Here is a 20,521-nt window from a genome sequence, read left to right as displayed (position 1 = left end):
ATTTGGCGGTTTATGAGAGGAAACCGACAAGCTTGAGTAAGGTGGTGGGTGAAATAAAGGTGTTGAGTTTTCTTTGGATTCGTAATAGATCGAAATGGTTGGGCTTGACATGGGAGTAGTGGTGGAATTTTGATTTTGTGTTGTAATTTTAGGTGGTGATGTTGTGCTTGTTTGTGGTAATTATGTGAAAAGATTGTAACGTGTGGTGTAATACGGTGGCGAGTTTCTTACTGGCTCTATTTGGTTTGTTTGGTTAATGAATTTCCTTTTTGTTGGTTGTTCAAAAACAATTTATTCAAAATATATTTTATTTAAAGAAAACCAAATATATAATATCTAATTTTTTTTGAACATCTAAGTTTTATAAAAAAAACCAAACGCAAGAAGAAAATGGTCAGAGTATATACAATGGTACACCCAAAATCTAGAATCAACTACATCATAACAATACTAGATTCAACCCGAAGACGTGACTGCTAGGACCGGAAAAGGGATGAAAAAACTTACACCAATTACCTTAAGAAGGTGCAAGAAACCCCCCCCCCCCCACACACGGAGGCCACGTCACCGGTTTTCACTCCGTTTTGTTTTTTATGTAGTCCCAAACCGTACCCGGGGACCCCTTTCTAAACTAACATAAATTACAAAATATTGAAAGTACACCAATGTTCCCAGTCGAGTGCATGCATCTTCGCCCGATTCCTGATCCAAAGAAAACTTGATGTTTTGATTTCCGCCAAAAGTTTCCCAATGTCTACCCGATAACTAGAGAATACCACGTTATTCTGCATCCTCCTTATATTCCAACAAGATATAAGAATGATTGCATGCACCATTTTCTTCTTCGTAAACGAGCCGGAGTTATTATGATGTATCTGCAAAAGATCATGAACAGAGAAAGCATATATAGGAGGAATCGAGAGCCAACTAGAGACCATTTGCCACACCAAAGTGCTAACATAACAAGATGTGATAATGTGTTCCCTTTCTCATCCCGGTCGCCACATAGTGGGCAACATAAGGAGGATACACTGATATTTCTCCTCTCAAGTGCCATTCTTGTTGGAAGACGATCGAGATTCATTCGCCACCCAAAAATGTTTACCTTACATGGCACCCATTTATTCCACATGTATTTGATTGTATGACCCTGAGGTTGTTTCATGTTATCATGAATTAATTTCTTGACTTCCTTGACTGAAAAATCACCCGAGTTACCTGACACCCACTGCCGTTTATCGGTTAAACCTGTTAGGGACGTTTGAGAAACGAGATTACTGAGCTCGGCAAGTTCCTCAATTTCCTGCGGAGAAGATGGTTGACGGTACCAACACCATTTAGGAATGTTAGAGACACTCGCGTCAGAAGCACTAAATCTATCTCGTACAGTGCAGCCTTTAAACTTTTCCAACAGGAAGAGAGTTGGAAAAAGAATTTTAAACGGTACTATAGAGGCCCACACATCAGTCCAAAACTGAGTATTGGACCTGTTACCCACAACACTTTTAGTAAGCAGGCTGAGGTTGATGTTCTTATTACTCATGGACACTTCTTTTTTGCAAATGTTGCTCTAGACACTAGAGAGGCCTTTTTTTGATGGGATGAAGTTGCCATGTTTCGGATTAAAATGAATGCTCCTACAATCGCTCTCCAAAGCCTGTTCGGTTCCGTTTTGTACCTCCACACCCATTTTGCAAGTAAGCTTGAATTAATATCTTGGAGAGATCCCAGTCCGAGCCCCCCATCATCCACCGGTTGAGTTACAATATCCCAACGAACCCAATGCATCCTCCTCCTTCCGTTCGTGTCTCCCCATAAAAACTTACGTATCATGCCTTCAAGTTTGTTAATGATATTCCCAGGTGCTTGATAGAGAGAAAAGTAGTAAATTGGCCGGTAAAGAGTTTAGAACCGATTTAATTAGTGTGGTTCTACCCCCAATGGATAAACTGGTAGCCTTCCACAGAGAAAGCTGCGCTTCAAAAGTATCGATAACCGGGGCCCAATTATTATACCGATTCATATTACCCCCAACCTTTAGTCCTAAATACATGAACGAAAGAGAGCCATGCTTGCATCCATTTAAATCGGTCATGCTTTTATTTTCCTCAAGAGATGTCTTCACACCATAAAGGCATGACTTATTTTGGTTTATTTTAAGGCCCGATACGAGGAAAAAACAATTCATAAGTCGTCTAATATTAATTAGATATGCCTCATCCCATGTGCCCAAAAACATTACATCATCTGCAAATACAAGATGCGACACCTTCGGACCTCCGTTTGGAAGTGTATTCCCGTTAAAAATGCCCACCGAAGTTGCACTAATCAAGAAGCTTGAAAGAGCTTCCATGGCTAGTATGAAGATAAATGGTGATAACGGGTCGCCTTGCCTTACCCCCCTATAACATTGGAACTCAAGAGTGGGGGACCCGTTAACCAAAACCGAGGAACGCGTTGAGGCAAATATTCCTTGAATCCAACATCTCCATAAGGTAGGGAAGTTCATTTGTTGGAAAACCATATCAATAAAGTTCCAATTTATGGTGTCAGAAGCTTTTTCAAAGTCTATTTTGAAGAAGAAGGAACGAGATTTGGAGCGTTTGACCCAGGAGATAATTTTGTTTGCAATTAATGGTCCATCCAAGATGTTCTTATCAAATAGATACGCTGATTGCTCTTCCGATATAACAGTGCCTATAACCTTTTTCAGTCGATTAGCGAGTACCTTGGAAATAACTTTGCTGATACACCCGATAAGATTAATAGGACGGAAGCCGTTTAAGCTTTCCGGATAGTTTACTTTAGGGATTAAGGTAATGAAAAAAGAGCTACAACCTTTAGAAATTTTCCCAATATCATGAAAGCGTAACATGATCTTGAAAAAGTCATCTCCAAGTAGATCCCAATAGTTCTTTATGAAAGTGAAGGTGAAACCATCAGGCCCCGGGGCTTTATCCCCGCCACAATCTCACACCGCATTTTTAACTTCGACAAGAGAGAACGGAGATATAAGGAAGGAACCTTGCTCTCCCGATAGTTTTTTAATGTGATGACATGTGAAAGTTGGCCGTGATTGAACCGGCTCACTAAATTTAAGCTAACGTAATATATATATTATCTAATGAAACCTGTATTTACTTCCTATTTCATACACCAAAATCCAATCATTTGGTCATAAATATTTCAAAATTTAATGCAACTAAACTGACAAGATGTTTCATATATATTTCCGTTGGGAAAAATTAATGAACACATTTATAATAGGCAAGTTAATGTAGATGCAACATGCCATATGACGAACCATATGACGAACGACTGAATAAAACAAAATTAATAATACAACCTTTTAATTGTCATAAACATGCTAGCTATTAGCATGTTAATTTATAAAATAAACTATAAAATGAGGCATTAGGGTCTAAAATAATAAACTATAAAATGAGGTACTTTATTTAAAACTATGTATTCATATTTTTTGCACCATAACTATTAATTTAGAGAGTAAATTACATGAAACTATTTACCGATCACATGTGCTAGTTACTTTTAGTCTCAGTCTATCATCCAAGCAAAATATATTGAATCGAATGTGTTTCTGCACTGCCTAAAAATATGATTTAGAAAAAACATTTTAATTTTTTTATCAAACCCGTTAGGTTGGATGTCCCGTTGGACTGGGTTTCCGTGTTATATACGTGTGCATTAAACACAGCAAAACTTCGAATCAAATCTATGAAGTACGAGGTGTAATTGAAAGGCGATGGTCACTTAGAAGTTGGGGTTGTTATACATGACCCTTGAAGTTTGGGTAGATTTAGACAACAAATTATTTTATAACTTATAATTGAAGTAACGAAGTTACTATTAACAAAGTGTGTATGGTATGTGTACCCTTGGGTATGCATGTGTTATTATTTTATAATAACTTGTATGCTTTCATACGGTAAGTTAAAGACAACTCATTTAGTAACACTGACTTTTAGTATGCACATTAGGTTAAAGGTTGACACGTTAATTAAGTAAGTATCATGCTTGCACTGAGACGGGTTAAGAGGTTGAAGACTGACATCCAACAATGTTGAAGTTTCTATTCTATTTGGTTATGTTTACACGCAATGTAATTATGATTATGTATACAGATGGAACCTCCGGGTACGAAGATGTTATGTTTCTACTATTCTTTGAGTTTAAAATCTATGTTGCATGTGCAAACCCGAACTCTGAGGCACAACGAATTTAGGACGTTCCACATGAAGCTAAACGAGCTAGTTAGGGACTTAGTGCAGCAGACCCTAGCTCCCTCCATAGTTAGATATATAGTGTGGTATTCTCTGAACATGGTTTGCATATTATAACAAAAATTAATTAAAAATGAACTCATTAAAGATTGGTTTAGCCGATTTTGTATTTACTTGAAATTTATACTTCGATATAAAAATGTCTAATATTTTTTGTTATTTTTTTTTCTTAAACTAACTATCACTAACGAAAAAAATCGTTAATAATTTGTCGGCAAATAGTCAGTGAAGTGTCCATCCAAATTCTGTCACTAATATTCGTTAGTGACTTGTCAATTAACGTTGTATAGGTGATCCGTTGGTGAAAAATATATTGTTAATTAGGCGATAAGTTCAGTGAAATTTGTACACACTCCTTTTCCCGCGAACTTGTGTGAAAAGTTAACCAGCGGATGGCATACCATCGATAGATAGCGTTGTTAGTGAAAGTCCTTTCATTTGTAATCGTAATTTTTGGCAGATTGATTGTTTCACATAGTAAATGATATATTAAGGTTTTATCCTCGCCCCATATGGTTAATGACTAACTATTTTTCAGTTAACCTATGCAGGCAGTTGCTTATGTTTACAGTGTACTAGCCATTTGTTATTAAGTGGCTCGAAAGCAGGATTCTACCATTGTAGCTTACATCTTAAAACTCACCACAACAATGAATTCAACTTTAAAAACTGGAGCTAGCATAACTTGTAGTAGATCTATTGCACCATTATAAATCTTGTTCCATAAAAGCATATTGCAATAGTACATCAAAGTTTTATAGTTTGGACACAACACTATAAGCTTGTACATCAAAAGTATCCATTAAGATTGTGCCTCGCATGCAGTTTATTAGCATACCACATTGTTAAAGTCGTTTTAACAAAGATGTGCATTGCACATGCATAACACATTGTTTTAGTTGTTTTAACAAAGATATGCATATTGCACAGTACCTTTTAGGTTTAAGGGTGTTAGCCCTTAACCCTGATAGAGCGATCCTCTTTGACATATACTTTTATCGATCCGGAGATATTGTTGTAACTAGTTTAACACGTCGTTAAAATAATAGTTTGTTAAGCCATTTGGAAATGTTATTAAAAGATAATATAGCAAGATTCTGAAGAGCAAAAAAAAAAAGCTTAAAATTTTATTTTAACTTCTTGGAACAACTTAACATATAATTGCATCAGGGCCGTCTCGTGGGTAAGCTAAATAAGACAATGGCTTTAGGCCTCTAGATTTATAGGGCCTCCATCTTAAATAAGAGTTACGTATTACAAGATTTTGAAAGTAAAGTTCTTTTAGAATTAGTAATTCAATGATGAGCCACAAGCTTATGATGATTGCTTCATATTCATTATCAAGGCATTTTTTTCATATTCTATAATTCATGTATACTCTCTAGCGCTATACGCATAAAGAAAATAATATAAAAAGGTCTCAACATTTTAGTTAGTTTTAGACCTTCAAGGATGTTAAGACGACCCTGAATTGCATGATGTGAAAATTATATCTGGCCTACATTTAAAGTAAATTAATACATTTAATCACTTTTCCTTAATTTCAAGCATGTGACCGTTCATTACATTTTCATATAGTAAAACCAAAGGGTAAATTTTGTTGCACAACTCACTTCCCATTGATCGTGGAGAGCGAGATATCATGTTTGTTAAGTAACAATACACAATCTTGATCTTTAAATTAAAACAACGAACAAATTGATCTTGTATAGAACTTCAAATACCAAACAAAACAATCACAAACTTAATTACCAATGGGACTGTGACATCATTTTTATAGAGGCTAGCGATGCGAGGAAGAGCAGAAAGACACGACCATAACTGGTAACTGCCTCGCCTTTTTTAACTCTCAACGTCCGTCTAACCCTAAGAGTCTTACGAACTTTAATAATAAACATGGGCTTTGGTTTAACAACCAACCCGTTATGAGTGTTAGACCCAACATAATACTTAGATAGATAAAATGTATTGACCCAGTAATCTTAACATAAAATAAAAGATTAATTGTAGGCCTAAAAATATGGCTTATAATATATGGATTCTTATTTCAATACAGCAGGAAAATCTATAATTGCACTAATTCTCCTCTTTTTTGGTCCTCTTGGTTCTCACATAGATTATCTCCTCTCATTTTTTCCTTGCAAGCAACAATCTTCGATCACTTCCGGTTCCATGCTAGAACGCGGTTGTTGTTGGAAGTTTTAAGTGTGTGAATGAAAGAAGTGGTAACATATTTGTCCTACATCGGATTGGGAACAAAATTGTGAATGGTTTATAATGTAGAGCCCTTACACCTGTTTGAATTCCTTGTGACATGTTTTACCAGTTCTTCTTTAACATTACCTCTTTCTTTTCCAATGGTGTAAAATCGTTCCAATAAATGAAAACAAGCATTAGGTTAACCCCACATTCTTTTGGTAAACCTAACTTAAGCAAGCTCGGACCATTCATCATTCCTTAAAACCATTTTATAAACCACCTTCTTAATTTCACAAATAAATAAATTAAGATCCAAAAGTATAACTTCCATTCCATATGGTAATTTGGTGGAAATGCCTTTTCATTTGGTTGTTTGACAAAGTCATTAAAAAATCATTTAACACGTCTTACAAGATCCATCCAAAGTATTTCCTTGAATTCCATCACATGATGACATAGTTGTGAATGTGTAACAAATTTCATAATTCTTCTCTTTTCTTCTGTGTGCGTGTGTCTATATATAAAAGAAAGTTAAAAAATTATGTGATTGAGAAATTATATAAGTTTACAATTATATCACTATCAATCATTTCACATTTAAAAAAAAAAGTAAAATATATATTTTAATTTTATATTGTTTATTGCAAGTCCTTTTTCTCTAGCTATCTAATATCTAAATTACCTTCTTTTAGCAAAACAGATTAGATTATGTACGGATCAATGTAATGAACCTCATTTACATATGTATCCAATGATAACGATTGGAATTTTCCTATTATGGAAATTTTAACCATAACATATAGACATAAGTAGGAGTATTAGAAGAATATAGTTTGTATATAGATGGATGCACCAGCTAAAAGTACTATAATTACATATAAGCAAATGAAGCCAAAACAACAGCCTACACATGCATACAATGGTGAAAGTCAACAAAAGGTCAGAGGTTGTATTGGGGGAGGTAGGGGTCGAATTCAGGGTTCTTGTTTAAAAGTCATGGATGGGACCATATCTTGTAAAAGCCCATAATCAGGAATCTGAAGTTGCTGAGTTGGAGCTAGGGTGGTTTGCTGGTTATAAATCGAACCACCACTGCTGCCGCCTCCACCACCACCACTACCAGGGTTGTAGAAACCATGAGGTATTAGAAATTCATGAGGAAAGCTTGATCCGCTAGCGCTTGTCATGGTCATGACACCTTGTGCCGCCATAATAGAGGGCGGATACAGCATTCCACCACCAACGTTTCCTCGCAGTGTTGCTGGCAAGTGGTGGTTATGTCGCCCTTCATAAGTGGTGATCACCGTCGATGGATCTTGATATGATCGTTCCACACGCTTCTTCACCGTGCACTTTTGAGTTGTGCATCGATAGTAGCTTCTGTAACAAAGATCAAGAGTTGTTCTTACAAGAATTCCGGATTAAAAAATGCATTTGTTTTTTTTTTTTGCAAACGCTCAAATGGGAAACAAAGTTTCAATTTCACATTTTGTTTCCATAAGAACTTGATCAAGAATGTGAAAACACAAAATTGGTAGTTGCATAGAATATAGGGTTTTATTTTAAAATTATATGATGAACCCTTTCTAGGTTTAGTCTTCAACCAGAATCCAAGAAAACAACTATTAGTAAGACTTTGTGATCATACCAGTTCACACACTTATATTATATGTATATATTGGATAATTGGAATATATTATTAGACTAGAAAACCTAACTAAGCCCGTGGTCTCATACTAATAAACTCTAGTTTGATAATACAATCCAGTATTATATACGTATATGCATGTACATATGTACCTCGGATAAGGGCTATTCTTAACAGCTTTCTGTCCATATTTCCTCCATCGATATCCGTCTTCTAGATGATCAATATCACTCTTTGTCATAAAGGCAAACCGTGGCTCTCTTTTCTTCTTTTCATCTTTCTTGTTATGCTTAATCCTATTAGTTGGAAATAATTGAGTAAAAATCAATATACGGATAGGAGATAAACCCTAATACGGTCATGATTCATGCATCATACAAACTTACACTTTCTTTGAGCCATCTCCTCCATTTTCGAGTACGTCTTTTGATTGATTCTGATATTTCTTGCCTTCTTTAAACTCATGCTCATCATCAGCAGCCTCAGTAGATGACGAACAAATAGAAGAAGAGTTGGGTGTAACAGGAATAGTCTCACTCACACCAAGCATGTTTCCAGTATCCACAACCGGCTTTTGATCATCTTGAAAAGCAAAAAGTAGTTGTGATGATGAAGATGAGTAACCAAAACTGGTTGCAGGTGTGTTATAATCAGCAGATCCAGTGAAAAAGGGAGTTGTTGGACTCATGTAGTCAGGAAATCTGTGATGATTTGGTGGTGAAGAGTCATCATCTCTAAGGGTGGAATTAGGGCCAAAGAATGAAAAAAGGGTGTCACTAGTTCTTTGATCATCATGAAATGGATTATTGTTGTAGTAGAGGTCTCTTTGGTCTTCAGACATGGCTGAAGATTGATAATTCAGAAGTAGAAATATACAAAGAAAAATGAGGGTGCTTTGACAAATAATAGGTGAGGAGTCTTTATTTATGCTTTGACAATGTTTGTTTGTTTATTGGAGAGAGAGAAGATTTGTATGAGGGTGCTAACCCCACTGTCTAAAAGAAATATTTGACAAAGATGATGAGTATTGTTACTTGTTAGATCCTAAGACTTTGTCTTGTCACTTTCTTTTTAAATACTCACAATATATATATATATATACTAGGTTTTATTCATTGTATTACGGAAGTTGTTTTCATTTTTTGATTATAATATTTATATATATATTTTTTATTTTAATTTTATTAATTGCAAGAAAGTTAATAATATATTTAAGGTTTGATGATAATAATGTTTCACAAATAAATGAGATGTTATAACCCGTTTAAAAGCTATATGGGTTTGTTGAGTCCCATGACCAACTTTTTTTTACTATAAAATTGTTTCTAAATTACAAATTATATCTTTTAAAAAAACAATCGAATATTAACCATTTTGTATAGGATTTTCATATCAAATATTTTGTGAGATTAATTATTAATTTAATGAGATGTTATAACTCGTTTAATAGTTATCGGGGTTTGGTGAGAACCATACCCGGCCGTGAATTCGGGTTATATTCATGAAAAACTTCAATTTATAAATAAAGCAATCTGTTAGCATATAAGGAGTACCCAGATAACTTTTTAAGGTTTCGTTTATATATATTTTAGATATTTGCACGAACATGCGTGTCAGGTAAGCTAATTGTGAGTTACTATATAATAAGAGGAAAATGCTTCAAAAATCAATAAAAGTAATCTTAGTATTGATTGTCCTACGATAGGGATAAAATCTTTTAAACACTTAAATGTTGGTTTAAGTCTTAGGAAGTAAAAAAAAATTTATGTTTAAAAAAATCAATAAAAGTTATTGAGTTAAATAATTTAAAAAAGAAATGATCTGTTTTAATATGCACTTGTTACAGAAAACGAAAGATATAACCAAATATTATATAGTCATAATATGTCCATCAACATGTGTTTGATTCATTAGTTTTTTATTGACTTTTAGTTAGATAAACAAAGAGAAAAAAAATAAAAGAATACAATTTTTTTTGCATTATTAGAATGTTTTTTGGTGTGGATGATTCATTGATCGGTGTTTGTCCTTTAATCTAAGGAAAAAAAAAAGTGTTTTTTAATATTTACGTTGTTAAAAGTTCTCTTTTAGTTTCACTTTAAGGGGTTCAACTGCTGTTTTCTTTTTCCAAATCAATTGTTATGTTGAAGTTGCACTTTTCAAATTTGGACCATCTATAAAGATGCTAATCATGTCTTTTTCACAAGCAAATGGATGGAAGTTGAATGCTAGAACTTAGCGGTCCATTTTGGGAAGATATGTATATTAGATCGACCACACATACATATACCTTTTATTGGTGTCGTCCATTTTGGAACTTTATATATACATCTTTTTCTTCTTTTTCCATAATAAGTTTATAGATATAACCCAAAGCATGTCTCCAACTCCTAGTGCTCGATCTGGTCATACAAACCCGATCAACCTTATATACTTGTCACAAATACAAAGTTGCGGCTGAGCTAATTGCCCAACGGAGATCACAAATAAACATATAAAATATTTTGAATAATAACGAGAGTGAGTTACAAAAGGTATAAAATGTTTTCCGCGTCGAATAACACCCCACCCATGATAATATAAGATTAATATCAAAGAAATAAGGCTGAAGCATTAAAGATGTTCGTTGGTGGATTGATCTTTGTATTCCTTATGTTCGAAATTGTATCACTAGTTAGAACCGGTTTATCCCAAGGAAGCATAACATTCTTTTAATGGGTAGGTGTATGTCCTAAGAACGGATCAAACAATAAGTGTTTGAATCAATCTCACTTACTAATTATCAGAAATCACTAGTAAGCAACCGAGATCTCGGATCTTGTGAGTGTTAATTTATTACCCGAAATGGAAAGAAAGGAAAAGTTGGAGAAATGATAAGGTTGTGTATTTGCAAAAAGATTGGTTTTGCATGAGCATACCATGCCCACAAATATTACTAACGGCCCAATGGGCTTTGTTTACATGGCCTCTGGCCCAAACATACAATATATAAACTGACAAGCTAACTTGATTCATCGTAAATAGAATAAATAAATACAAAAGACTAATTAACAAAAAGGGGGCTCTACAATCTCCCTATAGTCTTTAGGTAGCGTTTAGTATGAAGAAATAGATAGTGGAATGGAATGACTCATTATGAGAGAATGAAGAAAAGTGTTTTTGGTTAGTCAAAGGAATGGAATGATCCATTACCCCATGTTTTTTTTTTCATTCCATGCTCTCTTTCACCATACATCACCTCCACCACCCTCCCAACACCATCAACACCCACCAACCACCACCCACCACCATCATCGTCCACCGTCATTGCCACCGATCACCAGCATCGCTGTCGTTATCGCCACTACCACCAACCATCGCCATCAGTGCCAGCCGCCCACCACCGCCACCAGACTGCCCTCGCCCACCGTCACCGCTGCCCACCACCAACTGCCACCTCCACCGTTACTGCCATCACCCACCCCAAACACCAAAACGCGCCCCCGCCTACCGTCACCGCTGCCCACCACCGCCTGCCACCTCCACTGTTACCGCCATCACCTACCCCCACCACCAACACGCGCCCCCGCCTACCGTCACCGCCGCCCACTACCGCTTGTCACCTCCATCATGACCGCCATCATCCACCCCCAGCACCAACGCCCACCTCCAACCACCATTATCTCCCGTCGCACCACCACCACTCGCCACTGCTAACCACCGTCACCGCCCACCAATGCCACGACCGCCAACTGCCTCCCACCACCACCGCCACTCACTACCATTTTAATTTTATTTTTTCGTTTTTCTTTTTACTACATACTAACTAACACAAAGTAATCATTTTTCATTCTCATGTGGTAACCAAACATCTCATTGGAATGATAATAACCCATTCCATTCCTTTGTCCATTCCATTACCACGTTCATTCCATTCCGTCGTCAATTCCATTACATCATACCAAACAGACCCTTAGTGTTTGATCCGGTAGCTTTCATTTTCAGTCATTTTCGTCGAATCCTTCGTCATTTTCATATAGTTGATTCTCAACAAGAAAATTAATGAACTTGTTGAACTTCTCAACTATCTTGTCATAGTTGTCTCGACGAACGTCTTCGACTGTTCCCAATGGAAATTTGTACAACTTCAACATATCTTCTTTGCTGAGGGTGGCCAGCTCGTACTCATCAAAGAAGCGGAGGAAGTGCATCCTCTTGCAGTGGATGACAACTCCCTCAGTGTTGTCGAATTCCCAACAGATAAAATCATGAAAGTTGTTCGGTAGAAATGGCTCCATGGTAGATTGGCCTCCCATTCTTGTGAGTCTTGTATCTCCAGACATTTCTTTTTTTTCCTGACATCGGATCAATCTTAGTTGGATGACGGTACGACTTACCCTTGTTCAGCTTGAAATTAGGGTAGTCGTTCTTCCACACTCGGCTCATAAATCTCATAACCATCTCTTCTACTCCTTCTCACTTGCACCTTAACCAATAAACCTTCTAAAGTAATTCATGTCGAGATCAGACAACGTGTGCATGTCTGCGTAGTGCATGTAGGTCAAAACCCCATTGGCACGTCGAATTGCCCACGTCTTGCTGGATGCGGGCCATTTGCAATAGATAACTGGGGATTCATCTTGATAAGGGTAGAGACGGTCTTGGAGACTAACAACTCTAGTGATGTAGTGTATTTTCTTCTTTCCTCTTCTCAAGGACAGAGAAGATTCACCAATTGTTGCTGGAAGAGCCATCACCACGACTGGCTCTTGAGTTTGATCCGTCTTATCACCACGAACCGAAGTGTCCGGGTTCAATGAGTAGTTTATTTCATCATCCACAACAGCCTATTGAGCTGGAGACTTGGTACTTTCATAAGTAGAAACATTAAAAACCGAGGCAATTTCTTCCTCTGTGTAACATCTCCAAAATTCCAATCCAAAAATGACATGTTAGTAAAACTAAAGGGGTTAAAAAATAAAAATGTTGATTTATTGACCGATCGCGGTACGCGATGGGCATAGCCAAGGAGACATCGCGATACGCGATGAGGACGTCACAGAAATCCAAAAAAACGGTGTCGCGATACGCTACGACTCAAGACATCAAGTCATCAAGCCATCGCGATATGTGATGGCTAGGATAATGGGAAGGTGACACGTGTACGCCACGTGTCAACACGTGCCAGAAGGTGTCTAAGAAAATGACACGTGTCCGCCACGTGTCAACACGTGGCATAAGGTGTCTAAGACAATAACACGTGTCCGCCACGTGTCAACACGTGACATAAGGTGTCTAAGACAATTACACGTGTCCGCCACGTGTCAACACGTGGCAGAAGGTGTTTCAGAAGATGACACGTGGCGACGCGTTCAGCTATAAATAGAACGTTCATGGCTCATTTCATAGACACAACTCCACTCTCTCTCTAGAAATATTTTCTCTCTCTAGAATACTTTCTCTCTACCTCGATTTCCGTGCCACGGACCCGACAACTATAACCTCGTAATTCGCACCATATACCGACGACACCTCGAAGTTCGCACCAACAATCCCGACAACCGGCGCACCTCGTTTTGCGTGCTGACCTCGAAACGCGTGACGACCTCGTAAACCGTGTCAACTCGAGACGAACCGACATTCCGCCTCGAAGTACGTGCACGACCCGGCGACTCCTGAACGTTGCCTCGATTTGAATGCTGAGGAGTTTTTGATCAAGATTCTCAAAGTACGTGCAAACGTAGAAGTGCTGCCCTAGATTCTATAAAATAATAACCTAAGCAAAGTATGGGTTCTTCCCAAATAAAATATTATTATTACAAAGGGTTAGGCCCTAGTCGGGGGTATAGCCTAGACCTTGATCAAAGAATTATAAAATACAATGAGTAAATTAAAATAATGTTTCTTTGAGAAAGATGGAATTTTTAAAATAAGAATATAGTTAGTACACTATTTCTTCATTAAGAAACGTAAGATATTAAAAAAGGACAGAGATAATTTACGTTTCTTCTTGAAGAAGAAACATAACATATACATTTCTTCTTGAAGAAGAAACATAACACATAGTTAGCAAATATAGAGAAAGAAATTCATATCAAAATATTTCATTTAATTCAAACAAAAGATCAATCAAGGTTTAAGTTATAAAAACCAGACTAAAGGTCTGTAGCCGGATTAAGAGACGATCCGGGTATTTATATAAACCTATTTTATTATAGGTCAATCATTCAATCATTCATTCATTCACAAAAGGTTTTCAAACGAGATCACCACATCATTCAGAACAGACAGTCACAGGTGAATACGTTAAACCTTTATCAGTCAAGATAAACAGGATGTTTATCTTAAACAAAGACAGTCAAATAAAGATTTATGGGATTACGTGATCCCTATTAAAATACAAGATAGAAAATAAAAACAACTCAGACCGAGTACACATGTGTCTGGATCCAAACATAATCAATCTAGTCTATTAGTCAAGGGTACGTGGCCGCAGCCTAGAGGTCATAATAAAAGTTCTTCAAAGGGTATCAACTCCCGGAGAACCGTAATTGTGTGTGTATGGCAGTGGCACAATCCCAGAAATAATAGACGTTTCTGCTGAGATTGTTTCATGAAAACTATCTTGTCAGTCAAGGAAAGATTTATAAAATGTTTTTAGAGTCAACGATTCACCAGCATATCGCTGATGTATTCCCCCCCCCCCCCCCCACAAATATTACAGGTAATAAAGTTAGCACATGTAGCATGGAATTATAGCCAACTCATGAAGATAGATGCTCTCAAGGTAGAGATGGTTCAATATTTTAAATTATTAAATATTGCAAACAATATTCAAACAAGTTTTATAAATAAAACAAAGGTTTGAAAAATCAAACTCTTGAATATTTATTATTCGATAAGCTTTATATTAAATCAAATATTTTATTATATTTTAATGTTTCAAAATATAAATATTTTATTATAAACTAAAGACTTCCGCTAAAACTCTGATATATTTTCAAAACAGGTACCAACTATTGGCCCTAAGTGAGGGTGTGACAGGTTTGTATTAGAGCCATCGATCTTAGCGAATTAGGTATTTAAACATACCTAGGCTTCGATCAGAAATAAGTTATAATAATCATTAATATCCAAGTAAGGATATCAAAGAAATAATTGAATGATTAAAAATACAAATAATATATAACAAGTACGCATAAGATAGGAAAACGCGCTCCTATCCCTAATATAACCTCGTACAGACGTGCGATCGTCAATCTAGCGAAGAATCCGTTCAGCTTCGACCCGGTAAAGGGAAAGGCTATATGGGAACATCTTTTCTCCCAATTCCTATATCTAGTGACGAAAATTCATACCAAACAGCAATGGAGGAAGATTCAGATTCGTTTGATTCTAACATCCCACTAGCTCGGATTATTCCAAACCAGAATATATATGAAGACGTATCAAGTAGGTCCAAGAAACCAATGGTGTCAAAAGGAAAGGAAGCAATGACTTATCCAGAAGAAGTGTTCAATCAAGAAATGGATACTAAGGAAGTGCGAAAAGAAAATGAGAAAGGAGAAAACGCTAAGAAGGACGACAAGATCAAGAAGCTAATTATTCGATGGAAGAAATAAAAATTTTAGGAGTTGTAAACACATGCAAGTATAATAAATGACGTGTAATCTCGAAATAACATAAATAAAAGATATATTTAAATTTCCTTGAAATTAGTAATGTATCTTTTGAAAAGAATTATGTCAAGAAAGATTACACAAACTCTCAAGATAATTCTTCCAAGTACATCTGGAAGTAAGAGAGTGATAGCTAACAAATAAAGGAAAGGTCTAGGTGGACAAGGTCTAAAAGATGACTAAACTCAAGACGACGCTACATGAAATAACTAGGAAGGATTAAATGAAACATGACCTAGAAATAAGAATTATCGAAATTCTTGAGGTCTATTTTTACACAAGTTATGTACTAACTATTTCAAGAATATGCAACGAGAAAATATAGATGCCTCTCAAGAACCCCGGCGACTTTCGTCATTAAAATATTTGGAAATAATATAATCATCGTTTGAAATGATTATTTCAATGAAAATTTAATTAGATTGTGTCATTACGAGATGAACAATCTCAAGAAAGATTAGAAAGAAATATACTCGAAATGCAACAGAATTAATTAAACATTCTATAAACAAATCAATTAGAATGTTACACTCTTGTAACCAACATTTTATCGTTAACATATAAGTAAGAATTTCATTCATACTAAAATCTATTATGTTCACAGAATGCCGAATCCAAACAATCAAGGGAATGATGATGAAGCTTCAACTCATAGAAGCAACAAGGACATGTCAAAACCTGAACAGGAGATTCCTGCACAATATCTTGTTCAAATTCAATAAATGATTCATAACGCAATGACTCCTTTCGTCGATGCAATGAAAGAAGGGTCACGCAAAAATAAAACTGAACATTCAAATAAATCATCAAGAACTCATCCGTATAATAAACCTTCTCATCATGAAGAAAGTGTTCATAATTCAAACGTTGAAAACAAATTAAATCATAAATTCAAGAAACAACTAGTAATTCAAGGAAGTACTTTCAAGAACTTCAAGGAATTTGGACCAAAGGAATTCTATGGCGATAAAGGTGCCATATCAGCCGTACGATGGCTTGAAGAAATCGAGTCCATTGTTATCATCAGTAAATGTACCGAGATCGAAAAGATTAAATACTCCTCTCACTACTTTATAGGTGAAGCTTTAGAATGGTGGAATACCCTGATCATGTCAAAGGGTAGAGAAACAATGTACCAATTGAAATGGGAAGAATTCAAAGAACTGGTGTTACGAAAGTTCTCTCCCATCATGAACTCGATCTTATTCAAACTAAGTTTTTGAACCTCAAGGTGGAAGACACTAATCTCAGAGAATACAATACTAAGTTTCATGAGTATTGTAGATTGGTACCACATCTGGTAATACCCGAATCCAACAAAGTAACCCGCTACATTTGGGGTTTACCTCGGGAAATTAGAGATATGGTAAGATCTAATTTTCCTCAAACCGCTGATTCAGCCATGGAATTAGCCGGTTATCTTATGAATGGTCTTATTAGAAATCAAGAAGAGGATAAGAATGACAAGGGAACGAGAGAAGAAATTGAGGAAAAGAAAACAAAGAAAGGCAAAGAAAAGGAGGAATAGTCTTTTAAATATACAAGACCAATCTGCTAAAGTTGTGGCAAGAGACATCACGGGAAATGTTTAAGACCAACAAACTTCCCCAAAAATATTCCATTGATCACATGCGACTTTTGCAAGAAACTCGGTCACTCGGAAGAAGATTGCAAAAGGAAAACAGTTGTATGTTTTAGCTGTGGAGAAAACGGACACATCAGCTCAGAATTTCCGAATAAGACAAACAACGTTATTGGAAGTGGTGCTAAGAAAGGAAAGGCTAATATGTTAAACATACAAGATGCATCCAACCAAGAATAGAAGTAGACAAGAGTATGCCAACGAAAGTCAAGATCTAAAGTGTAACATCCTAAAATTTTTATATTGATAAATAAAAGAAAGTTATGTTTAGTAAATTCACGTTTTAGTTATTTAATGTCGAGTAAGGAACGGGTCTTGGGCTTAGTTATTTTATGAACTCGGCCTGTCTCGACCCGTAGGAAGCCAACCCGAGCCTAACCAAACCCGCAGTATATAAACGAAAGTTCTTGACACTTCCACCATTTTTCACCATCTTCCTTCACTTACACCCACCCAAACACTCTCATTTCTAGAGAGAGAAGCTAGAGAGAGAAAGTTCTCAAATCACAAATCCGAGTCCACAATCTTGTTCCTAATCGTTTTTGGTAAGTCCCTCTCGAAAATCATCCGTTTTCATAACCATTTCGGCCTCAAATCGAGCAAAAACGTAACTTGAGTTTTCGGGTCAAAAACCGCCTTGTTTTGGTGTCAAAATGCAAGCTTTTGTGTTTAAAAGTACTAGGAATCGATAGCCCTTTCAATCCCGAGCATTTCCATGTCAAAAACTTCGATTTTGGGTCAAAAATCTGGAAAATCTGGAAAACCCGTGGGTTTCTCCGTCGCCCAGCTTGAAGGAGTCGAATCAGACTCATTCGATCGAATCAGTCGATCGAATCAGTCCATTCGATCGAATGTGTAGATCGAACAAGTCCAGTCGACCGAATAGGGAAGCAACCGAACGGTCTCCATCTTATTCGACCGAATGAGCTTCATATCCGACCGAACGAGTTCCTATTCGATCGAACAAGTGCCATGTCCGACCGAACGAGTTTTCCCAACTGGTTCGATCGAGTGTGTGTCCAGTTCGATCGAGTGTGCCTCAGATTCGATCGAATATGTCCCTATTCGACCGAATCAAGCCAGAACCAAGCCGAACGAGTTTTCCCAACTGGTTCGATCGAGTGTGTGTCTAGTTCGATCGAATGTGTCTCAGATTCGATCGAATATGTCCCTATTCGATCGAATCAAGCCAGAACCAAGTTGTTTCCAAGATTCGCCTGAAGTGAAGTTCGTTTATGAAATAAATTAAAAACCTAATGGAAAATGTGTTAAGGCGGTTATCAAAAATGAGTAGTGGTAATAGTAGTAGTAGTAGTAATTGATATGTGTAAATATTATATAGTTAGCCGAGCCCAGTTAAAGAAAGGAATTACAATCAACGGCGAGCGTAACAGAATCCAGGTGAGTTTCTAGCCCCATTCCTTGTTATGTTTTCGGGGCTGTGTGCATACTTGATGTGTTGTTAATACATTTATCCTAAGTGATAAGTGTATGCCATATGTGATATATGTGATATGTATGAAGGATTGCTTGATGGTACGTGAACGATCTTCGGATATTGCACGTACTGTCAGGTTGTAACGTTATAAATATGGCAAGTATGATATGTATGTTTACGTGTATGATCGTAATAAAGTTAATAGAAGAAGGAAATGACGGTTGTATGGTTGTATGGTTACGAAAAGGGTACCAAGCCCTAATAATACTCGAGGTATGTTGCATGGTTGTATGGTAACGAAGAGGAAACTGAACCCTACTAATATTCGAAAGCAAGGGACCAGACCCTTATAATATCTGTGATGTTAGGGACCAGACCCTTATAATATCTGTGATGTTAGGGACCAGACCCTTATAATATCTGTGATGTTAGGGACCAGACCCTTATAATATCTGTGATGTTAGGGACCAGACCCTTACAATATCTGTGATGTTAGGGACCAGACCCTTATAATATCTGTGATGTTAGGGACCAGACCCTTATAATATCTGTGAGGTTATAGGGCGAAAGGCTCTTTAAAACGTATGATTATGAATGAAAAGAAAGTATGTAAGTAAGAAAGAAAGTATGTAAGTAAGAATGAAGGTATGAGTACTTATGTGTGTATGAAAGAAAGTTATGAGGTTAAGTACGTATGTATGTAATAAGGTATTGTATGGTATTGTATGATTAACTAGAACTCACTCAGCGTAGCTGACTTTTAGTATGCACGCAGGTGAGTAGGTTGAGACAGCTGGCTTGAGTGGAGGACACATGGCAGAAGACTAAAGCCTGGCATCTGAAGATCTGATATGTTTTATAAGTTATGTTTTGATTTTTGAAAGACAAGAGGAATGTTTTAAGACATGATTATGAATCGATATGTAATGTTTTATGAAAGTTTTATATTCCGCGTAAAGTTTTTAATTAACTCTGATATTTAGAACTGTGTTTATGAGTAAATCCAACACGAAAGTAGGGTTACCGGTAACGGGGCCTTACATGTTGGTATCAGAGCAAAGTTCGAGAGATTTAAGCATCCTACATGCTTAGACTCGAACAGAGAATGGGATTTAAGTAAGAAAGGAAAGAAGATGCCAGTTCAAGAATGCCATGTGTCGCTCAAGCAAGATCAGTGAAGGTAAGGTGTATGATTAAATGATATATATTAATGAGAAAGGAAAGATATGTGAACGTCAGGGATAGGAATAATTGATTGTTTGATTTGACAAACTGCTTAAGTAGAACCAGCACAAATAGACTCATAAAGGGAAGTGTATAGGACACGGAAAGTAACGTGATCAGCTAAACACAACTGGCCACTGTTATTACCTGTTAGCCTTACTATCCTTGTACTAAATAGTTCCTTGAGTGATGATGTTTGTGTTTTCTCATATAGGATACTGATGGCTGGAGCTGGAGAATTTGTTGAAACTGGGGGTCGCACTGGGCGTCGTGGCAGGCCTCGTCTTGTCCGGCAACCCTCGGTGGAAGAAGCTTCCCACACCGAAGATGAAGGAAGCGCAGCTGGAGGAGACCAGAACAACAACGAGGAAGTTCAACTTAGCCCTGCAGTTCAAGCAGCCATCGTTCAGG

General features: G+C 36.7%; 1 protein-coding gene across 1 annotated transcript; it reads right to left on the bottom strand.

Annotated features, from left to right (window-relative positions):
• Positions 1 to 7,342: 7,342 nt before the first annotated feature.
• Positions 7,343 to 9,177, bottom strand: LOC143562045 (WRKY transcription factor 71-like). The gene is made up of 3 exons (XM_077049968.1): positions 8,535 to 9,177; positions 8,301 to 8,444; positions 7,343 to 7,880 (listed from the first exon to the last, which is right to left on the bottom strand). The coding sequence occupies exons 1-3, from the start codon at positions 8,987 to 8,989 to the stop codon at positions 7,475 to 7,477; spliced, it is 1,005 nt and encodes a 334-aa protein (XP_076906083.1). The 5' UTR covers positions 8,990 to 9,177; the 3' UTR covers positions 7,343 to 7,474.
• Positions 9,178 to 20,521: the final 11,344 nt, after the last annotated feature.

The sequence above is a fragment of the Bidens hawaiensis genome, unplaced genomic scaffold, assembly GCF_021521415.1.
Source record: "Bidens hawaiensis isolate Kalapana, Puna unplaced genomic scaffold, B.hawaiensis_p1.1 tig00020897_1, whole genome shotgun sequence".
NCBI lineage: Eukaryota > Viridiplantae > Streptophyta > Magnoliopsida > Asterales > Asteraceae > Bidens > Bidens hawaiensis.
Note: the sequence above shows the minus strand (reverse complement) of the source record. Positions and strands in the feature narration are given on the sequence as shown.